The sequence below is a fragment of the Acomys minous genome, assembly GCF_964271855.1.
Source record: "Acomys minous genome assembly, chromosome: 6".
NCBI lineage: Eukaryota > Metazoa > Chordata > Mammalia > Rodentia > Muridae > Acomys > Acomys minous.
In genome coordinates, this window is record NC_140487.1 from 43932117 (window position 1) to 43953806 (window position 21690).

The 21690-nt window shown below is 43.6% G+C and overlaps 1 protein-coding gene across 1 annotated transcript in view; it reads left to right on the forward strand.

Annotated features, from left to right (window-relative positions):
• The window catches only part of IL23R (interleukin 23 receptor), a 62071-nt gene that overhangs the window by 17768 nt on the left and 22613 nt on the right, over nt 1–21690 (forward strand). The window contains exons 6-8 of the mRNA XM_084784795.1: nt 669–829; nt 7928–8073; nt 19168–19324. Of these exons, the coding sequence (XP_084640921.1) occupies nt 669–829; nt 7928–8073; nt 19168–19324 (464 nt within the window). The remainder of the gene's footprint in view (nt 1–668; nt 830–7927; nt 8074–19167; nt 19325–21690) is intronic.

Consider the following 21690-nt stretch of genomic DNA (forward strand, 5'->3'; position numbering starts at 1 on the left):
GACTGAGTTAGCCATCAGCGAGCACAGTGCATGGTGTCTACAATATGCAAAAGAGTTCACGAAAATGTTTAATTTTATTTAAAATGAGAAAAGTGATAGAACATACAATGTTTTAACATTTGACATTAATATTTGTCTATAAACATACATATAAACCAACATATATGACCATATGAATGTATATGTGTAATGTATATAAGTGTGTGTGTGTGTGTGTGTGTGTGTGTGTGTGTGTGTGTGTGTTTTGAGACAAGGTTTCTCTGTGTAACAACCCTGGCTATCCTGGAACTCTCTTTGTAGACCAGGCTGGCCTTGAACACACAGGAATCTGCCTGCCTCTGCTTCCCAAGTGCTGGAATTAAAGGTCTGCACCACCATGCCTGGCTCTAAATATATATTTTTAATATATTCTTATATATGACTATAACACCAATTTTTTAAATGTAGGAGGTCTACAAGGAAAAAAGTATTTAGAACCCACCAGAGTTAAGCCATGGCCCTTGCCACATTTGCATTTGTTTTTAAGAATTCAGATAATAAAATGAAGTTTGATTTTTTTTTTTTTTTTTTTTTTAGTAACAGGTTAAGTTCTAAAATCAGGTGAAAAAGATAGCTTTCAAAGTTACTGGAGCAAGAAATTAAATAAATAAAACTTTTTTTATATATAGTTTAGAGACAGAAGAAGAGCAGCAATATCATGCCTCAAGCTCTGTTAACATCTCCACTGACTCACTGCAAGGTGGCAGGAAGTATTCAGTATGGGTCGAGGCTGTCAATGCCCTAGGAACGGAGAACTCACAACGACTGCAAGTCCATCTGGATGATATAGGTAAGAAATGAGAGGTGCTTACATGCATTGATGGCAACAAGTGGTCTAAACTTGAACAAAGTACACCTAAACTTCCTGCAGATTGTAAACAATAACTTTTTCCCGTTATTCTTCCACCTGGAGCAACTCTCCAATTGGACATCCTTCCAGTCTCATCTCAGGATGGCTGTGATTTTACAAACCTAAAAAAAAAAAAAAAAAAGAACTAGGTTCTCTAAAGCCAGAGAGAGTAAGAGAGACACGAAAGAATAACTTGCCTCGCTTCAAGTGGAGCTGTAAAGAAACAAGGGTTGTGCACAGATCCTTCTGTTGTGAAAGGCGTTAACATACCAAAAGATTATGCTCCACGCACTGCATGAGAGGGACGGTTCTTCTCAAGTATGGAGAGAGATGGCTCAAGATTGCATAAACTTCTCTAACTTTGCCAACCAAAGAAGTGTTGGCATGCTTTGCTTGAGATAGTTTAGACCCTGCCTTTTAAAGCTTACAATAGTAAGCATTTCTCTTAACTTATTCTACAGTATTGTTTTCAGTGGTATCTGAACATGTGACTGTTGATGCCTCTGTTGGAGATTTACACTATTCTTAATTTTCCACCATCATGAAGTATAACGTCATGAACTACTTTGTGGTATATCTTCATTAAGTTCTTCATATTTTAAATTTATTTTTGGCTAGTATATGGGTTTTGTTAAACACTTTCCTATCTACATATTAAGATATATGTGTGTATATACACATATAGATATGAAATTATATATATATATACATATATAATCTTTGTCCTTATTAGCTGTTTGTCAACTTGATGCAAACTAGAGGCTCCTAGAAAGAGGGAACTTCAGCTGAAGAATAGCCTCCATTACACTGACTTGTGGGGCAGTTTTAGATTAAGATTGATGTGGATGGTCCCAGACCACAGTGAGTGGTGCTACCGCTGGGCTGATGTCCCAGGTTGTACAAGAAAAACAAGCTGACTGAGCCGTGGAGAGCAAGCCAGTAAGCAACATTACCCGTCACTCTCTGCCTCGGTTCCTGTTTCCAGGTTCCTGCCTTGAGTTCTCGCGCTGACTTCTCTGTGTAGTGGACTCTGATGGGGACCTGTAAGCCAAGTGGACTCTTTCCTCCTAAAGCTTCTTTTGGACATAGTATTAATCACAGCAACAGAAGGCAAACCAAAACTATTTTATAATAGCAGCAGAAAGTAAACTGAGACAATTATACTGTGTTCCTATTCCCCCTCCCTTAGGCCTCCCCCTCCTTTTTCTTATTCTGCTTTCATAACACATATATTCTGTCATACTTTATAACTCTTCCTCTCCTCTCATAGTACTCCTTGCTTTTATATCACACACACACACACACAGTATACACACACACAGTACACACACACAGACACACACACATACACCTATGCATTTGCTTTTAAATAAAAGAAGACACAGAATATTTGTCTTTGTGAGCCTGGCATTGTTTCATTAACATACATGGTAAGTGGTTTCTTTCTTTTTTTTTTTTTCAATTTTCTTTTGTTTTCATTTTGCAGCCCAGGCAGATTTTGAACTTCCAATTCTCCTGCCTTGGCCTGCTGGATAGCTGGAATTACAGGCCTGAGAAAAGAAAACTGGCTTGGTTGTCTTCTTCTGACAAATTACAAACTGTAACTACCTCAGAGCTATCTGCAATATACTCAGTTCCCAAAACAGAGCTCAGCCAAAAGCACCAAGTGAGAGTGCCTCTTATTAGAGGCAAAACACACATGATTCATGATTCATGTGTCTGTTAAGAAAAATTCCAATAAGCTACCATTTATGGAGCATTTCCTCATTCTTTGATTTTTGCTGTATTTTCATTGTGCATGGTACTGTGTTAAGTGAAGAACACTTCCATTAGTATTTACACTGTACATTGAATACATTCCTGCCTATCCCCATACCTGCCTTATCCCCCGTTCGTACTAGTCCTCACTGTTCTCCTAGACGGTATCTCTTCTACTCCCATGTCATATCTGCATATATACATGTGTGGTTTTATGTACCTACGCAAAATCTACAAACCACAAATGAGGGGAAACAAATGGTAGTTGAGTTTCTGAGACTGGTTTAATGTGCTTATCTGCAATATGTGATTGCATCTATCTTATTTCAAATCACATAACAGTATTCTATGAGCAAACACATTCTCATTCTGTGTATAACAGATTTTCCTTACCCATTCCTCCGTGGTTGACACTTGGTTCCCTGTGAGCTGCTCTGAGTAGCACTGCCAAGCACGGATACCTCCCTACCACTGTGATGTTGTCACTGACTTGAGCACTATGTGGGGACACCGATACGTCCCTACCACTGTGATGTTGTCACTGACTTGAGCACTATGTGGGGACACCGATACGTCCCTACCACTGTGATGTTGTCACTGACTTGAGCACTATGTGGGGACACCGATACGTCCCTACCACTGTGATGTTGTCACTGACTTGAGCACTATGTGGAGACACCGTGAGTGGCATAGCTGAGTCACAGCAGTTCTCATTTCAGGTTTGGGGTGAACGTCTGTTCTGACTTCCATATTGGCTGGCCTGGCTTACCTTCCCGCCAGCGGTGTATAAAGGCCCCCTCTGTCCACATTCTCATCACCCTTTTTTATTGCTCACTTAATGACTGCCAATCTGACAGAAGTAAGATAGAGCCTCAATTAAGCTTTCCTTTTTAGCTGTATGATGGTCAGCGAAGCCAAACATTTTATCTCATATTTGTTGCTTATTTTTATTTTGTGTTTTGAAAACTGTCTATTTTACAAATCAATTTATTGGCAGGGTTGTTTAATTTCTTGTTTAGTTTTTTTTTGTATATTCTATTTGTATATTTGAGATGTATAGCTTGCAAAGATTTTCTGGTATACAGTAAACCGTCTCCTTGCTTTTTTAACCATAATTCCCTTTGCTGTGCAGAAGTCTTTATAATATTTTGAGGGAACTGGAATCCTTTTCAGAAAGCCCTTGTCTGTGCCAATACCAAAGAAAGAGGTTTTTAAAATTTATTCCTCGCCGCCGGGCGTGGTGGCGCACGCCTTTAATCCCAGCACTCGGGAGGCAGAGGCAGGCGGATCACTGTGAGTTCGAGGCCAGCCTGGTCTACAAAGCGAGTCCAGGACAGTCAAGGCTACACAGAGAAACCCTGTCTCGAAAAACCAAAAAAAAAAAAAAAAAAATTTATTCCTCTAAGAGTTTCAGAATTTTAGGCTTTATATTAAAATCTTTGGTCCACTTGCAGTTGATTTTTGTGCATAATGAGACACACAGATCTAGTTCTCTTTTACATGGATCACACTGTCTCTGACTTCATGGAGTGTGTTTGAGGGAGTGAGCAGTGTGTGTGAGTGTCAGTCTCTGACAGTATTGGAGCAGTGAATTGAGAGTTTCTCTGCCAATGTAATAAGGCAATTCAAACCAAATTGAAAGTATAAAAGCAAGTTTACTTGGAAACACTCCCTGCTGGGTTCACCAGTCTCAAAGAACAAGGCCAGTGAAGTCACCATGCAGACAAGGGGGCATAGAGGGAGCAAGAGGAGAGAAGACAGAGGAAGAAAGCAGAGAGGGGCAGAGAGAGAGGGGCGGAGAGAGGGGCGGAGAGAGGGGTGGAGAATGGGGACAGAGAGGGTAGGTAAACAGATTGTCTGGATGTATATAGGCCTCTGGGGCAAGGGTAGCTAGCCTCTTGGCTGGAAAGTTCAGGGTAGGGGACAGCGGGGGACTGAGGGTTGCGGGGAGAACCTTGAGGCAGGTCTGTTTTGATATGTTAAATAGGCACTTCAGTTCTGTCCTGAGTTTGAAACTTAACAGGCACAAGGACGACAAGTCTCTGCAGGGTCTACACAGTGCAGCGTGAGGGCACGAGGAGAAGACGGGGTGGGTGGTGTGGAGAGAGGAAGAATTGTTGGAGGCCAGCGTGTCACAAGCCTCTGAGCTCACTTGCGGGGTCCACATAATATGTCACATGGAGAAGTCAGGGAACCAGAGAGAATCACATGGGTGTATAGTTTCTGGCCCCATAGCTAGAGTCAGTAGCCATGAGGCAGGTAGAACAAAAGACAGAGTAACGCTGTAAGCCTTGACCTCACAGTTCAGATGACAGTGGACAAGAAGCTGGAAGAAGGCATGAGTTCACAAGCCTCTGAATTTACAGGTGTGGAAGAGAGCAAGGGGCAAGGGTTGGTGCAAATATTAGAAGCCACTAGTCCTACCGTTAGAGTACAAATATTGCAGCCAGGGCTGCTGGAGAGCAGGCATCACAACTTACGATCTCACAGGCAGACTCTGCGTGCTGCCAGACTTCTGAATGTCACTGGCATGTGTACGTGTTCCTTCTCATCTCTAATTGTACTAATTTGGGTCCTGTCTCTCTCTCTCTTTTGATTAATTTGATGAAATTAACTTGATCAGTTTTATTTATATTTTTAAAAGAACCAACTCTTTGTGTAATTGATTCTTACTATAGTTTTTCTCAATTCTATCCCATTAATTTCTGGGCTGATCTTTGAATGAAATGGGTGCAGTAAAGAAACCAAAATGGCCACTCCGTGTGTGAAAAGGGAAGAGTTTATTCTAAACTACCAAGGCTGTCTCTCAGAAAAGCAGAGAGAAGCAGTGGGGTGGGGTGGGTTGGGGGTGATGACGATGATTTCCAAGGTTTAAAGGGTACCAGGGAGGAGGGGAACCTGTGAGCTGAGGTGGAGGGCTTTGAAGTGACTAACAGCTACTTCTGAGTTGGGGTTGAAGGAGCCTAGAAGGCAGCATGGACACTGATATTCTAATTGGTACCACAGACACATGTTAATGGAAGAACCAGAGGTCTCTATTGCTAGAGATAAGGAGAATGATTCCTTTCAGCAGATACAGACTGTTTTCTTAAGTCCCCGAGGGAATGCTGGCTTTTGTCTCAATGCCAGACTTTGAGAAAAGGGATTTCGTTTTGTGGGACCAGACCATTTTAATTATTGTTTTCCATCTCTTACTTTGAAGTTTCGCTTGTTGTGTTTTCGAGGCTCCATGGTGCACTTCATTAAGTTGTTTATCTGAGATTTCATTAGAGGCGGTTATTATCAGACATACTTTTTGGAGGAGTCATAGTGTATTGCTTTTCATGTTTCTTATTTTTGACTATTGGAACTTGAGCATCTAGTGTAAGCAAACAGTTGGATGTCTTGTCATACTTATTCTTTAAATGGAAATGTTTACAGTGTTCAAAATGGACCTACAGCGCTAAGGCTCAGGTGTTTTCTCTGTTAGGCCAGTATTCTGGGAACCAGGCGCAGTCCCTGAATGTAGAATACTAGTTGCAATAACAATCACTATCAGTCAAAGTGTAAGTGTGCCACAAACATAAAGTAATAGTTAAATAACAAAAGAAATCACCCCTTACACTCCAAACATTTTAAGAAATACAGGAACATCGGTAGTCTGGTATGCATTACAATATTAATTACTTCATTAATGTCTGGAAAGGAAAAAAACAGAGTGAGTCTAGTGGTTAGTGTTGTTTTGATAGAGAAAAGAGTCGAGGGGGGAAGTAAATAGGAGAGGTGAATAGTAGAGACAAGAGGGAACGATGCAGTTTTTACTAAAGGCAAAATGAAAGACAGAGGAAAAGACATACAACCATAAAGAAGGAAGGAAGGAAGGAAGGAAGGAAGAAAGAAAGAAAGAAGGAAAGAAAGAAGGAAGGAAGGAAAATATAATTCGTAACAGTTTTATTGTTATTATAATTATAATCTCAGTATCATCACCTCCATTTATTGCACATGTGCTGTATTCCAGAAACTTAGTACACATCATATTTTAAAACAATCATATATGGTAGTACTGTCTTCATTTTATAGATTAATAAAATGATAAAAAATATTTTGCTGTAGCTGGTAAAGAGTAGCAGCAGAATTTGCTAGCAAACCCCAGATTTGCAAACTTGCTGCAGTTAAGCATCACTGATCATGGATGCTGGAGAAATTCTCAGGTGGCCTCCACTTTCAAATATGACTTTTCATAGTGGAACAGAAGTTTGAAATTGTTCCTCCTCCTCCTTAACCCCTCTTCAGTGCTTTCACTGCACTCCTCACCGTTCTTATCCCAAAATAAACTAATAAGCTCAATTTGAATAATAGAGATCAATGTGAAGATTCAAATGAACAAAGTCATCCTATTGTTAATGAATGAGTTTTTATTGTGTGACATTTTAATAACAAGCTATTGCAAGTTCAGTGCATCTTTTTTTTTTTTTTAAATGAAACTGAGCACAGACAGAAGACTCTCCTGGGAGCAATCTCCACACAATAGCTCCAGGGTTGGGCTTGAAGAACATCAGAGAGTACTGACACAGTGGTGGTGCACACCTTTAATCCCAGCACTTGGGAGACAGATCTCTGTGAGTTCAAGGCCGACCTGGGTGAGTTCCAGGACAGCCAGTGTTACACAGGGAAACCCTGTCTCAATATTTGCCGTCCCCCCGCCCCAAATAAAAACATTGGGAAGGCAATGCTGAAATATGGAGCAGCAAAATAAACTTAGACATAGAAAGAAAATTGTCTCCTGCCAGCTACTGTATTGTATAAATGTACGTAATCAGACTGGAAAAAGTTTTTTTTAAAAAACAACCCTATAATATATCTTCTTTAATACAAGTGGGATCAAAATATATAATATCCATGATGGCTTTAATCGTTTTTCTGAAAATGTAACATCTGATGACACACATCCTCCAGTATCTTAAAGTTTTCCCCATCTCCCAGTGGTGTCAACCTGGATACTAAGCCTTTAACACATGGGCTATTGGGCACATTTAAAACCCAAACCATGGAAGAAAATATATCTTCCTAATTTTTTTATACTCCAAATAATGGGGCCAGCAGCTGGAGACTCATTGGGCTTATAAGAAGCATTTCTCTCTTACATAGCAAATCAGAAAATAAGACAAGGTTCATCAGCTGCTACTTAGATCATGAATTTGATGTTGTATTGAGTTTTGATACGTCTATGTATTGATGAAAAGGTACCAATTTCTCCCTGGGGAAGTTTTTTAACCACTAGCACTATGTTTCTTTTTCTAGTGATACCTTCTGCATCCATCATCTCTGGGGCTGAGACTGTGAATGCTACTGTGCCCAAGACCATAATTTACTGGAATAGCAAAACCATGACTGGGAAAGGATTCTGTGAAATGAGATACAAAGCAACAACAAGCCAAGTGTGGACTGTAAGCTAAATTTTCATTATTCCTTAGCACATGAGGAAACTATTTACAAAAGAGCTAATCAGCACGTTCAGGCTGGACTTAGGAAGGGCCAGCTTCTCCCACTTTTCACTGATATGATCGTTGAACTACTCTAGTCTCAGTGGTTACAGTGTGCCTCTGAATGTGGTTGTTCCCTGAAATTACCATCTGCCTTTTGTAGGCTGAATTAGCAACTAAATGGGAACATATCAGCTTCTTATGATTGTCTCTTAGGATGAAATTTACATCCGCATTCACGGATGTAAATTCAAGCACACTATGCTGAAGGTTGACAATATGGTGGGTGGGAACAATTCAGAATGGAGATGTTGGACTTAGAGTAAGATAAGTGTTTTTAAAATGAAATTGTGTAATTCAGGAGCTCAATAGTTAAGACACTGCTGTTTTTGAAGAAGAACATAATTTGGGTCCCAGCACCCACATTGGATAGTTTACAATCCTCTTTTGGCCTACAGGGCCAGCTGCATGCATGTGCATACACACACTGACAAACACACATAAATAAAAACAAGTCTTCAAACAGGATTTCCTTCAAAAAGGTTTATTACTCATATAAGCTTTAATCTGAGATAAGATTAAGGCAAAGTGAATTTCTGAACAAACTAACTGTACTGAAATATCAAGATTAAATTACTAAGTATGTTAGGAGAAACATAGTTGGTTTGAAATCAAATTCTTTAGGGTACAAAATTGGCATCCCCAAAAGGCTATACTTGGTCACTTGTCTCCAACACATGAAAGTGGACATGTGAAAAGCAAAGAAGAGTCTCATTGACTATGGCCACAATAGGAATAATAAATAAATAAATAAATAAATAAATAAATAAATAGGATTCAGGGCTATCTTCTGAGGGATGACATGAGATTTAATTTTAAATAGAAGGCAAAAGGCATATGCACTTACCCAGTGTGAGTTATTAAGCTATTTCAGCTCTGTTCCCAGAAGATGGTCTGACAATGCACTTACTACTTGCAGTGTACTCTTCGGAAGATTACCTCTGCACTCAGCTTCAGCCTCCCCTTCACTGAGGAAGCATGCCCTCCCCTTCATTGATGAAACATGCCCTCCCCTTCACTGAGGAGGCATGCCCTCCCCTTCATTGATGAAACATGCCCTCCCCTTCACTGAGGAGGCATGCCTTCCCCTTCACTGAGGAGGCATGCCCTCCCCTTCACTGAGGAGGCATGCCCTCCCCTTCACTGAAGAGGCATGCCCTCCCCTTCACTGAGGAGGCATGCCCTCCCCTTCACTGAGGAGGCATGCCCTCCCCTTCACTGAAGAGGCATGCCCTCCCCTTCACTGAGGAGGCATGCCCTCCCCTTCACTGAGGAGGCATGCCCTCCCCTTCACTGAAGAGGCATGCCCTCCCCTTCACTGAGGAGGCATGCCCTCCCCTTCACTGAGGAGGCATGCCCTCCCCTTCACTGAGAAATGCCCTCCCCTTCACTGAGGAGGCATGCCCTCCCCTTCACTGAGGAGGCATGCCCTCCCCTTCACTGAGAAGGCATGCCCTCCCCTTCACTGAGGAGGCATGCCCTCCCTTCACTGAGGAGACATGCCCTCCCCTTCACTGAGGAGGCATGCCCTCCCCTTCACTGAGGAGGCATGCCCTCCCCTTCACTGAAGAGGCATGCCCTCCCCTTCACTGAGGAGGCATGCCCTCCCCTTCACTGAGGAGGCATGCCCTCCCCTTCACTGAGAAATGCCCTCCCCTTCACTGAGGAGGCATGCCCTCCCCTTCACTGAGGAGGCATGCCCTCCCCTTCACTGAGAAGGCATGCCCTCCCCTTCACTGAGGAGGCATGCCCTCCCTTCACTGAGGAGACATGCCCTCCCCTTCACTGAGGAGGCATGCCCTCCCCTTCACTGAGGAGGCATGCCCTCCCCTTCACTGAAGAGGCATGCCCTCCCCTTCACTGAGGAGGCATGCCCTCCCCTTCACTGAGGAGGCATGCCCTCCCCTTCACTGAGAAATGCCCTCCCCTTCACTGAGGAGGCATGCCCTCCCCTTCACTGAGGAGGCATGCCCTCCCCTTCATTGATGAAACATGCCCTCCCCTTCACTGAGGAGGCATGCCCTCCCCTTCATTGATGAAACATGCCCTCCCCTTCACTGAGGAGGCATGCCCTCCCCTTCACTGAGGAGGCATGCCCTCCCCTTCACTGAGGAGACATGCCCTCCCCTTCACTGAAGAGGCATGCCCTCCCCTTCACTGAGGAGGCATGCCCTCCCCTTCACTGAGGAGGCATGCCCTCCCCTTCACTGAAGAGGCATGCCCTCCCCTTCACTGAGGAGGCATGCCCTCCCCTTCACTGAGGAGGCATGCCCTCCCCTTCACTGAAGAGGCATGCCCTCCCCTTCACTGAGGAGGCATGCCCTCCCCTTCACTGAGGAGGCATGCCCTCCCCTTCACTGAGAAATGCCCTCCCCTTCACTGAGGAGGCATGCCCTCCCCTTCACTGAGGAGGCATGCCCTCCCCTTCACTGAGAAGGCATGCCCTCCCCTTCACTGAGGAGGCATGCCCTCCCTTCACTGAGGAGACATGCCCTCCCCTTCACTGAGGAGGCATGCCCTCCCCTTCACTGAGGAGGCATGCCCTCCCCTTCACTGAAGAGGCATGCCCTCCCCTTCACTGAGGAGGCATGCCCTCCCCTTCACTGAGGAGGCATGCCCTCCCCTTCACTGAGAAATGCCCTCCCCTTCACTGAGGAGGCATGCCCTCCCCTTCACTGAGGAGGCATGCCCTCCCCTTCACTGAGAAGGCATGCCCTCCCCTTCACTGAGGAGGCATGCCCTCCCTTCACTGAGGAGACATGCCCTCCCCTTCACTGAGGAGGCATGCCCTCCCTTCACTGATGAAACATGCCCTCCCCTTCACTGAGGAGGCAAGCCCTCCCCTTCACTGAGAAGGCATGCCCTCCCTTCACTGAGGAGGCATGCCCTCCCCTTCACTGAGAAATGCCCTCCCCTTCACTGAGGAGGCATGCCCTCCCCTCCATTGATGAAACATGCCCTCCCCTTCACTGAGGAGGCATGCCCTCCCCTTCACTGAGGAGGCATGCCCTCCCCTTCACTGAGGAGACATGCCCTCCCCTTCACTGAAGAGGCATGCCCTCCCCTTCACTGAGGAGGCATGCCCTCCCCTTCACTGAGGAGGCATGCCCTCCCCTTCACTGAAGAGGCATGCCCTCCCCTTCACTGAGGAGGCATGCCCTCCCCTTCACTGAGGAGGCATGCCCTCCCCTTCACTGAAGAGGCATGCCCTCCCCTTCACTGAGGAGGCATGCCCTCCCCTTCACTGAGGAGGCATGCCCTCCCCTTCACTGAGAAATGCCCTCCCCTTCACTGAGGAGGCATGCCCTCCCCTTCACTGAGGAGGCATGCCCTCCCCTTCACTGAGAAGGCATGCCCTCCCCTTCACTGAGGAGGCATGCCCTCCCTTCACTGAGGAGACATGCCCTCCCCTTCACTGAGGAGGCATGCCCTCCCCTTCACTGAGGAGGCATGCCCTCCCCTTCACTGAAGAGGCATGCCCTCCCCTTCACTGAGGAGGCATGCCCTCCCCTTCACTGAGGAGGCATGCCCTCCCCTTCACTGAGAAATGCCCTCCCCTTCACTGAGGAGGCATGCCCTCCCCTTCACTGAGGAGGCATGCCCTCCCCTTCACTGAGAAGGCATGCCCTCCCCTTCACTGAGGAGGCATGCCCTCCCTTCACTGAGGAGACATGCCCTCCCCTTCACTGAGGAGGCATGCCCTCCCTTCACTGATGAAACATGCCCTCCCCTTCACTGAGGAGGCAAGCCCTCCCCTTCACTGAGAAGGCATGCCCTCCCTTCACTGAGGAGGCATGCCCTCCCCTTCACTGAGAAATGCCCTCCCCTTCACTGAGGAGGCATGCCCTCCCCTCCATTGATGAAACATGCCCTCCCCTTCACTGAGGAGGCATGCCCTCCCCTTCACTGAGGAGGCATGCCCTCCCCTTCACTGAGGAGGCATGCCCTCCCCTTCACTGAGGAGGCATGCCCTCCCCTTCACTGAGGAGAAATGCCCTCCCCTTCACTGAGGAGGCATCCCCTCCCTTCACTGAGCCATGCCCTCATGTGGGTGGGAGAGTGGTTCTGGGTAACCTTGCTCTTTCTAGACCCCAATGTTACCTGAGAGGAAACAAGGACAATGACTTGTCCCTGTGCCTTCAGCCAAACTACAGGAGACAAATGGGACCTGAAATAAAAGTGAGATGTGGCCTTTCTCCTGCTTTGGTTCCTTGTGGGCCTAAGTGAGGAGGCAATGCTTTTTAGCCAGAGCATCTTCGAGGTATCTGTTTGAGGCTCAGTAATAAAATCATATCACAGAATTAGTCTGACTTAGGGAATGGGTCTAGTTTGGTTACATTTGGAAAATGTGTTTTTATTATTTTCAAGTATAATATGCTTCTATATAAGCTAGATAAATGAAGACACCACAGAGTATGAGTGAAGAGTTACGCACAGGAGCAGGGATGACTCAAAAGCAGCTGCATCACCAAAAACCCCAACACTGGCGATGACTCACTGAAACCATCCACCCTGGAGCGCTCTCTCTCTCTCTCTCTCTCTCTCTCTCTCTCTCTCTCTCTCTCTCTCTCTCTCTCTCTCTCTCTCTCTCTCTGTTCTAAGCAGCACACAGCAGGCAGAGGCCCCTCCTCCAACAGCTGTTTACTCATTTTGATGCTGAAGAGGAGCCCTGGGGAATCTTCCAAGTTTCTCTTGTCTTGGTCTTTGGAGTGACTTTTTGTTTACCTCCTAAACTTCATGAACCTCCCCTCCCCATGGAGGGAATTTTTCTAAGAAAACTGTTCTACAGCCAATATAAAGATGCCTCTATCTGTCCCTCCCACCCCCATCACATTCACTAGCTCCTGTAATCCTTACAACAACCCTGTGTGACAGGCAGTATTAACTCCATTCATTATATAAATGAAGTAAAGCCTGGAAGAGTCAAGCCAAGTGTTTCCAAATTTATATAGTTAGTAACTAAGTGCCTTACACAAGCTCTTTTGTTCCATATATCCAGATAATATTCATAAGATAAAAACAACAGGTTTCAAAGCCCACATCTTAGCCCTTCTAACTGCTTCTAAAGTACATCCACTCACACAGAAAAAAGCGAATCACCATTTCTTTCTATAATTTTCCAGTTAAGTCAAAAATAGCCAGGGTGAAACTTTGTTTTATATTTTCATCTAGGTCATGCCTCCTTGTGGGAATACTTGAAGGCCAGAGTGAAAAAGAATCAAAAGTTGAAAAGGACCATACCTTTCTCCTCAGTTCTGGAGTGATGCTGCCTTCATCTGCTATAGCTGGAGAGCAGAGACAGGCAGCTATCTAAGGAAAGCCTTGTGTCTCAGATCACAGGCTTTAGTCAAAGCTCAGCTATGCTTTCAAACTGTACAATCTACAGCAATCTCCTGCTCACTGTGCCTTAGTAATCATTGGATAACACAGGGACATAGCGTGTTAATCGTGAGAGGAGTGGATGCCACGGTCTGAGGGCTAAGTAATGCATTCCGAGACATTTACCTAAAAGAATGTTAGGCCAAATGCAAAACTTAAGACAAATGGCTTAAGGGGGATAAGAAAGCCCAAGAAAATATGAGATATAAACTACAACATTCCATCTCTCCACAATCAGGTCTTCTGATCAGCCAAGATCTAGCAATTTGCAAGATCTTTAATACAGATTTACCTTCATCAAAGAACTTCAATTCACAATCTCTTCTTGGATTCCAAGACTGGGTTGAGACATATAAACAAGGTTTAAGGAGGTCTAGAAATATCAATAGGAAAATAAACCAACCATAATGTAGTCCAAACTACAAAATAAGACCAGACCTCCAATGCTGGTTGTGTTTAAGTGAGCTATGTCATCGACATAGACACATTTGTGTCATTCCACATTGAATTTATTGAATACCAATAAATACATATGTTCACAAATCCATATATGCTCATTTCACTGACTTTAGTTTATCAAGTATAAATGTCTTTTCCTGATGGGGAATTGCCTCTCCCTTTTGCTATTAGAATATTGAAACAATGGTCCCCAAGATGTTGAAATTCCCCACCAGGAATCTCTTACTGGGAGAAAGGAAAGATTGGGATTCTAGCTCCAGCCAGAGGGGATATTTTGTCTCCCAGAGAGAAACTTCACACAGCTTTGTCAGACCACTTTTTTTTCCTTTTTTCTTTTTGGTTTTTCAAGACAGGGTCTCTCTATATAGCCTTGACTGTCCTGGACAGACTCTGTAGACCAGGCTGGCCTAGACCACTTTAAAAGACAGACTGGATCCATAACGGTAGTGATGGGTGCACCACACCTTAACTAGGACTACTTATTTATGCATAACTTTTGCCCTTTACTTGAACCTAAACTTCATATCGAAGCCCCTAATTGAATAAATCCACTTATCCTGCTTTTCATTATTTGTCTTTTGAATTGACCCATTGTAGATAAGTGAATTAGTCAAAAGTTAGCATGGGTGAAGTAGACTCCACATTCCAGAAAGATTGAGGATGTGAACATGCTTTGGACTGGCCAGGAAGAGAAACAGCAATTGGGGGCTGGTATATATTTTACTGGAAATGCAGTCATGGCGTCTGTGATGTACAACCCTGGAGATGGGGTGGGGCACCTATAATAAGCCACACAAGAAACATACAACCATACTAGATTAAACCAATTAAAAGTATATGAGTCCTTTATTAGCTAGTGACCAGGAGCCAGATCAAGCCTCAAAAAATCTCTTGATGCCAAACCTCAGGTATATAGCACTTTCAAAGGCAGAAGCCACAAAGACCATCATTTACATAAAAGTTAGATGATGGTCAGGGGAATTGTAACATTCATCTCTGGCAGAATATAGTAATTATTTTAGACATGGTATAACTTTTTTTTAACTTACAACTTCCTCAGTTATTTTAGCTTATGTTTAGTTTGTATAAATATTTATTATTTTGGTTAGTATATCTGGACCATGTTCAAAGTCATGGAAACCTCAAATGTGCTGCCAAGGTAGATGTGACTATTGTGGGGTAGAAAGCCAAGAGATGTCTAAGTAAACACAAAATGGAGTCAGAACAAGATGGTAGTTACCTTAGTCACGAACGCCTGTATAGAGCGAGATGAGGAGCAACTACACGGTGGTGTCAACACCAGGCCAGGTCTAAGAAAATTCTGGATGCTTTTAGGAAGATCCCAGAGGGCTAGGAAGTGGCAAGCATGAACCATCATGTACCAGAGGAGAGAGATAGAACCCAAGTCTAACGCTGGAGAAAACAGACCTCTTGTCATAGGAGCAAAGCAAAGAATTGGGTTAGGAATGAGGCCAGCAGTTGCAGTAAAGTTGCTGTCTCCAACCAGCTGGAGAAAGGCTTTCTGGAATGGAAGCTTTTGTGTGGAAAATACTGTAGAGAAAAGAGCTCTTGTAGAGGTAGAAAAGGCATTCGCCATAGAAATCTTTGAACCATTTGCCACTGTGCTGCATAAAATCTAGGTCTGTACAAATATTTACATCAAAGGAACTATGTTTAGGCCATTGAAAATCATTATTTAATTTTGTCTGTGGACGAGATGATGTTACGAAAGCAAATTGGTCACTTGGGTATGAGTTCTGCCCCGAGCATGAAGCATTTTGCGAAAAAGCACCTGAAAGGAGACTCTTAGGTGGGCAAGGATGGGCAAGGGTGAGCAGTATCCTTTATGAGGCTTGGCAAGTCAAGCAAGTGGAGGCAAGTAAGGGAAGCCTGCTCTCCTCTGCTTCCTGGTCTCCTCCCAAATGCGTGGATGAGTTTGGGCATCCCCAAAACTGACTGATTTAGAGCAATGCCAAGCTCAAGGGAGGCGCCTGCCTTAACATTAACTTTCATTTGGCTGATCCAGAGATGACAGTTGTTCCAAAGATGACTCACCAGAGCATGATAGGGGCCAGTGTGGAGGAGTGTGGAGAACCAGCAGTAAGGGTAGAGGGACCAGGAGGTTCCTAAAGGCCATCTGTTTCAGCTGAGCCCCTTCATGTGTTCTGGCGCCATTACAAAAGGATTCGGGTTAGGAACTTAAAGTGCACACTGAAGGGGGTGGATTGTCTGAGGAGAGGTCAGACCCAGGAGATAGAGCGTGTGCCCCCTCTTACATGTTGCAAAGAAATTGGAAAGTTCACAGGAGTGCTTTTAGTCAGCGTGTGCAGTTGCCTCTAATTCCAAACAGGAGGAAGAAAAGAGGTCTTGCATCTTGAAGAAGGAATGGGTGAAAAGAGGGGACCCATTTCGCTAAGATGTTTCTATCACTCTTTTAGACTGGCAAGACTTCCTGTTTGAGTGAATAGAGTCTCTGGCTGGCAGAGACCTAACATTCCATTTGTGCTGAGCCAATCACTTTAGCTAAGGCAATTGTTCCCAACCCCCCTAATGCTGTGGCCCTTTAACATAGTTCTTTATTATAGGTCATGTTGTAGTGACCCCCAACCATAAAAAATGTCTTTATTGCTACTTCATAAGTGTAATTTTGCTACTGTTGTAAGTCATAATGTAAAGCCTGTGTTTTCCGATAGTCTTAGGCGATCCTTGTGAAAGAGTCATTCGCCCTCCCAAGGAGTTGCGGCCCACAGGCTAAGAATCTCCAAACTAAGGAACAACCCCTAGGAAAGTGGGCTAACTTGCTGTGCTAAAGAGATAGAGTAATTAGCTCAGTAGCAATGAAGGGCCACAAGTCTGCCCATTTTTCTGAATCATTCAGATTCAGTGTGACTTTTCCTTTTCCTTCTCTACTTTCTAAGCATGTATTCCTTAGCACCTGTGGGCTTTTTACCTGGAAATGAGGACACAGGGGAAACACCAAACTTGGAACACTCCATGGGTAGAAAGAAAGACGTATTGCAGAAATTCAAGACAGGCATGGCCATCCCTTGGGGGAATAGCAAAAGGCAGAAAAGCCTTGCCAGTGTTAAACAGACAGATTGCAATTGCAGGGGTGGGGAGTTGGGGTCAATAGTCTGGAAGTCAGAGTATCAAGTGGAGAAGGTTTGAGCCCGAAAAGCCTGGAGGACTTTAATATGTGTTACAGGTGTGCGTTAATAGGGAGCCAGATGCCCGTCGCTGAATGTAGTCAGCTGTAGGGGCAGATGTGGGAGGCAGCTGCTCTTCCTAACAGATGGAAACTGTATCACAGGTTTCTGAGGGATGCTGATTTCATGCTTTTGTTTACCTGCTAGCAATCCTTCTGTTTACCTTGTCAGTTAGAAGGTTTCCTCTTCAGTCTCCATAGCCCCTGCTACTAGGAGTCACAGCTAGAGTCCACCTCATGTCCTCCCTGGAGCCTACCCTGACGCAGATCTCCAGCTTGTCATAGAGATGTCCCCATCCACAGTTTCTCTTTTCTCCTCCCCAACTCTCCCCAGGTCTGATCTCCACCTTCATATCCCTCTCCTACCTTGTCCCCTTCGCTCAACCTCTATCTTTTCTATTTCCCCTTCTGATTGAGATTTAAGCATCCTCCTTTGGGTCTTCCTTGTTACTTCTTTAGGTTTGTGCATTGTAGTATGTTTATCCTATAGCATATGGCTAAAATCCACTTATAAGTGAGTACATACCATGTCTATCTTTTTGGGTCTGAATCTATCTTAAACTGTTTTATTAAGGAGACTTAAGAACCCCAAAGGGGAACCAGTTTCTCCTGTATCAACACAGGGCAGGCTATCTCTGATGGCTTGGAGTCTTGGAGATCTGAGTGCTGTGGAAATGACCTGTATAAAAAGGGCCCGAAGTACTTTTGAGCACATGCCTTTCCTTCAGCTTTCTCACTCTCATTCTGTGGAGTGCTTTTTCCTTTCATAATAAACTGCCCCTAATACTATAGCAATACAATGGACTGGTGCTTGGTGTCCCTCCCCCATCCCCCCCCCCGCCCCCACCTCCACCCTTCCCTGCTCCTCTGAGGAATGTCAGGCTCTCTTCCAGCTTCTTGTTAACCTTGAAGTCTTCCTTTTGGTAGCTTAAGCTTCTATCAAGAATTTACTCAGGGACTGGAGACATGGCTTCTGGTTAAAATAGCACTCTATGCTCTTGTAAAGAGCCCGAGGTTCCATTTCCAACGCCACATGGCAGGTCACAATTGTCTATACCATCAGTAAGTCACTTTCTGGGAGGATGTGCTGTGAGCCCTAGGAGCCTTCTCTTCTGGCTGAACCGGTTTATTTGGGGTGTGTTTTTTCACTTTGTTTGATAACAAAGGATACCAGAAATAAAATCACAAATGTGTTCCGGAGCTGTTTTCTTTCCTGTTTCCTTTCCATTGTGTTTTCAGAGTTCACCTCTCTTGAGTGTTTTAATTGCTTTCGTTCACTTGTGCACACACATTCATACATATTGTACAATTTACATACTTCTCAATAAGGAACAATTTAACAGTCTAGCTGCTGAGTATTTTTTTAATTTTTATCATGAACATCTGAGCTATTTTCATCATTCATGGAAATTACTCATATAAATATTCAATGCTTGCCCAGAATTTAATCCCCAGCACCAAGTAACTTGGCAACAATGCATGCCAGAAATCTTAGGGCTAAGAGGTGGGGACAAGAGAAGTGAGAAGTTCAAGATCATCCTTAGCTGCATAGATCAAAATCAGCCTGGACTTTGTCAGACCCTAACTCAAAGAAAAATCCACTGCAAAGAAAGGCTATGAGTAATTACAATTAAATTCTCCATTCCCTGCCTTCAGCCCACCTCAGGGTGGGGGTGGGGTACAGAAAACAGCTATCCCAAAGTATAAAATTGATCATAGTTTGGAATTTCTGGGGATTTCAAGCTTGTCATATATAAACCGGTATGGGTTTTGCTTTTAATTGTAAAGCCTGCATGCAGTAGGGTATGTTTTCTGCAAAGTACCATGTTCTTGCTTGTTTTCTCTGGCTCTAGGAAGTGTCCACAATCTAGCAGGTGTTCCATAGATCTGCTGAATGGAACAACCACTTCAAAAGGCCTCCACAGCACTTGACTACCATTGTGCATCTATTTTAGGTTAAAGCATTTGACACCAATTTCACACATGTGCAGCAGTCAGAATTCTACCTGGAGCAAAACAGCAAGTACGTATTTCAAGTGAGATGTCAAGGAATGGGTAAAAGAAACTGGCAGCCTTGGAGTTCACCCTTTGTCCACCAAACTCCCCAGACAGGTAGGTATGTTCAGATGCTGCGTTCTCTGCAGCTTTCTGTTTGATCACTCTTTTCTGAGCATTCTCTCAGCTTGCCTGCTACCATTGAGAAAAGCTATTCTCTAGAGAATGATGACTTTGAAATCATCTTATCATTATTCCACTTTGAGCTTTTAAAGTTGACAATTTGTGAAATGGTTTAAACCACCTGGTGATGCTTAGGTGTTAACACATCACATCACACATGGTCTGATTCCACACAGAGTTTGGTGACAATTGTGTGTGTGTGTGTGTGTGTGTGTGTGTGTGTGTGTGTGTGTGTATGTGTTGTTTTGTTTTTGAGACAGGGTTTCTCTGTGTAGCCTCGGCTGTCCTGGACTTCCTTTGTAGACCAGGCTGGCCTCCAACTCACAGAGAGCCACCTGCCTTTGCTTCCCCAAGTGCTGAGATAACAGGAGTGCACCACTGAGTCCAGCTGGGGTGACAATTCTTACACTGATTTCTTATCAGTCCTTGTTTCAGAAAGTATCACTGAGTTTAAAAACATATATCACAAAATATATCACAAAAAATATATCACAAAAATAGGAAAAAAATCAAATAATGTGAATTGACACTGATTGCCGCTATACCAAAAACAACCAGAGAGTTAAAAACACCAGAGAGTTAACTATGCGATTAATGGCTTCTCAACAAGACCTCACTGATAGATATTTAAAAGATCTCATTCTTATTATTAATAATTAGATATACATTTAGTCATGCCCCACAATACCACCATCTTCACTAAATAGATTTCAGTTGTGAGTAAATGATAAAGTCAATCAATTATAATTCTCATAAAATTCCAGAATGGCTCTATGAACTAGAGCCTTGTCTGCATAGTTGATATGCCAAGTTCTGTTTTGCTTGCCAGGAAGAGCACATTCTGCTTAATTATACCCACATCATTAATCACACCGTCCTTACTGTAACAGCTTGGTAACTGTGAACTGTGATTTCAAGTGGAAGGAGCCAGGCAGGTCAAATTCTTTTGGCGCCCCCTGATGCCCAAATCTTAGAGCGACAATCTTTTTTTGGAAGTTAAACTTTAATTTATTCTGTCTTAAATTGATGTTGGTAAAAAAAAATAATAATAAATAATAAATAAATAAATTTAAAAATCTTGAGACTTCACACACGATATAAAATAGATTTGTTTAGTAATTAAATTCTTTGTTTAATTTATTTTATTTTGGTTTTATGTGTATGAGTGTTTTGTTTATAGGTTTGTATGTGTTTGCCTAATGGATCCCCTTAACTGGAGTTAGGGATGGTTGTGAGCCACAATATGGGTGCTGGGAATCAAACCCAGATGTTCTGGGAGAGCTCTTAACCTCTGACCCGTTCCCAAGTAACCTGATTCTTTCTTAATGAAATCAACAGTTACTCAAATGAGTATAATTAAGCATAATTTACTTAAACTTGCAAAGCACAGATCTCTATAAGCTTATTTGTTTTCTACATTCACCATATTTGGCTGTGTAATTAGCATCATTTTGCAAATGTAGAAACTGAGTCATGATTTGCTTAGGCAGCACATTGCCCATGGGTCATTGCACTGGGCTGCTCAAATGCTGAGTGTTCTCATCACCTCTGCTCGTCACTCTCCTCCTCATAGTTGTAGCTCAGTTCTGCCAAAGTTGAAGGGCAGATAATCAAGCTTCAACACGAGTTAAGGGGAGGCCAACAAATGGTATAAATTGCACGCACGCACCTGTGTGTGTATGCGTGTGTGTGTGTGTGTGCGCGCGTGCGCGTGCACCGGCATGTCTGTTTGTTTGTTCGTTTAGATAGAGTGTCGCTCTGTAACATAGACCAGGCTTGTCTTGAACTTGCGTCAGTCCCCCTGCCTCAGCCCTCCAAATGCTGGAATTACAGATGTGTGTCATCACATCCAGCACAAATGTTTAAAGACAAAGGTCCTCCATCTATGATAGAAGGGGAATGAGAACCTACATCTAAGCTTAAAGTTTCTTATTTCATAAGGAGAAATTTTACATAAAATGTGAAATAGCAGCCATTATTAGCCATGTTAGCTTATGCATTTCATACATTAGCTAAAAGGAATGACAGGCTATTCTTTGATACATATCCTTTCTGTGACACATGAAATGAGAAACAGTGAAAATATTAGAGAAATTAAAAATAGTAAAGTTCAAATGCATATTTTTCTCTTTGCAAACACAATGAAAGTTTGTTTATTGTATGACTACTCATGTGTTAATGAATTTATGCTTATCTTTCCTATGCACTTACATTTTTCTCATTGGTACCGCAGTGTGTTCTGGTTTGCTTATGTAGTCTACTCTGCTGAGTTCTTAAACACCTTGTTTAATAGTCACACA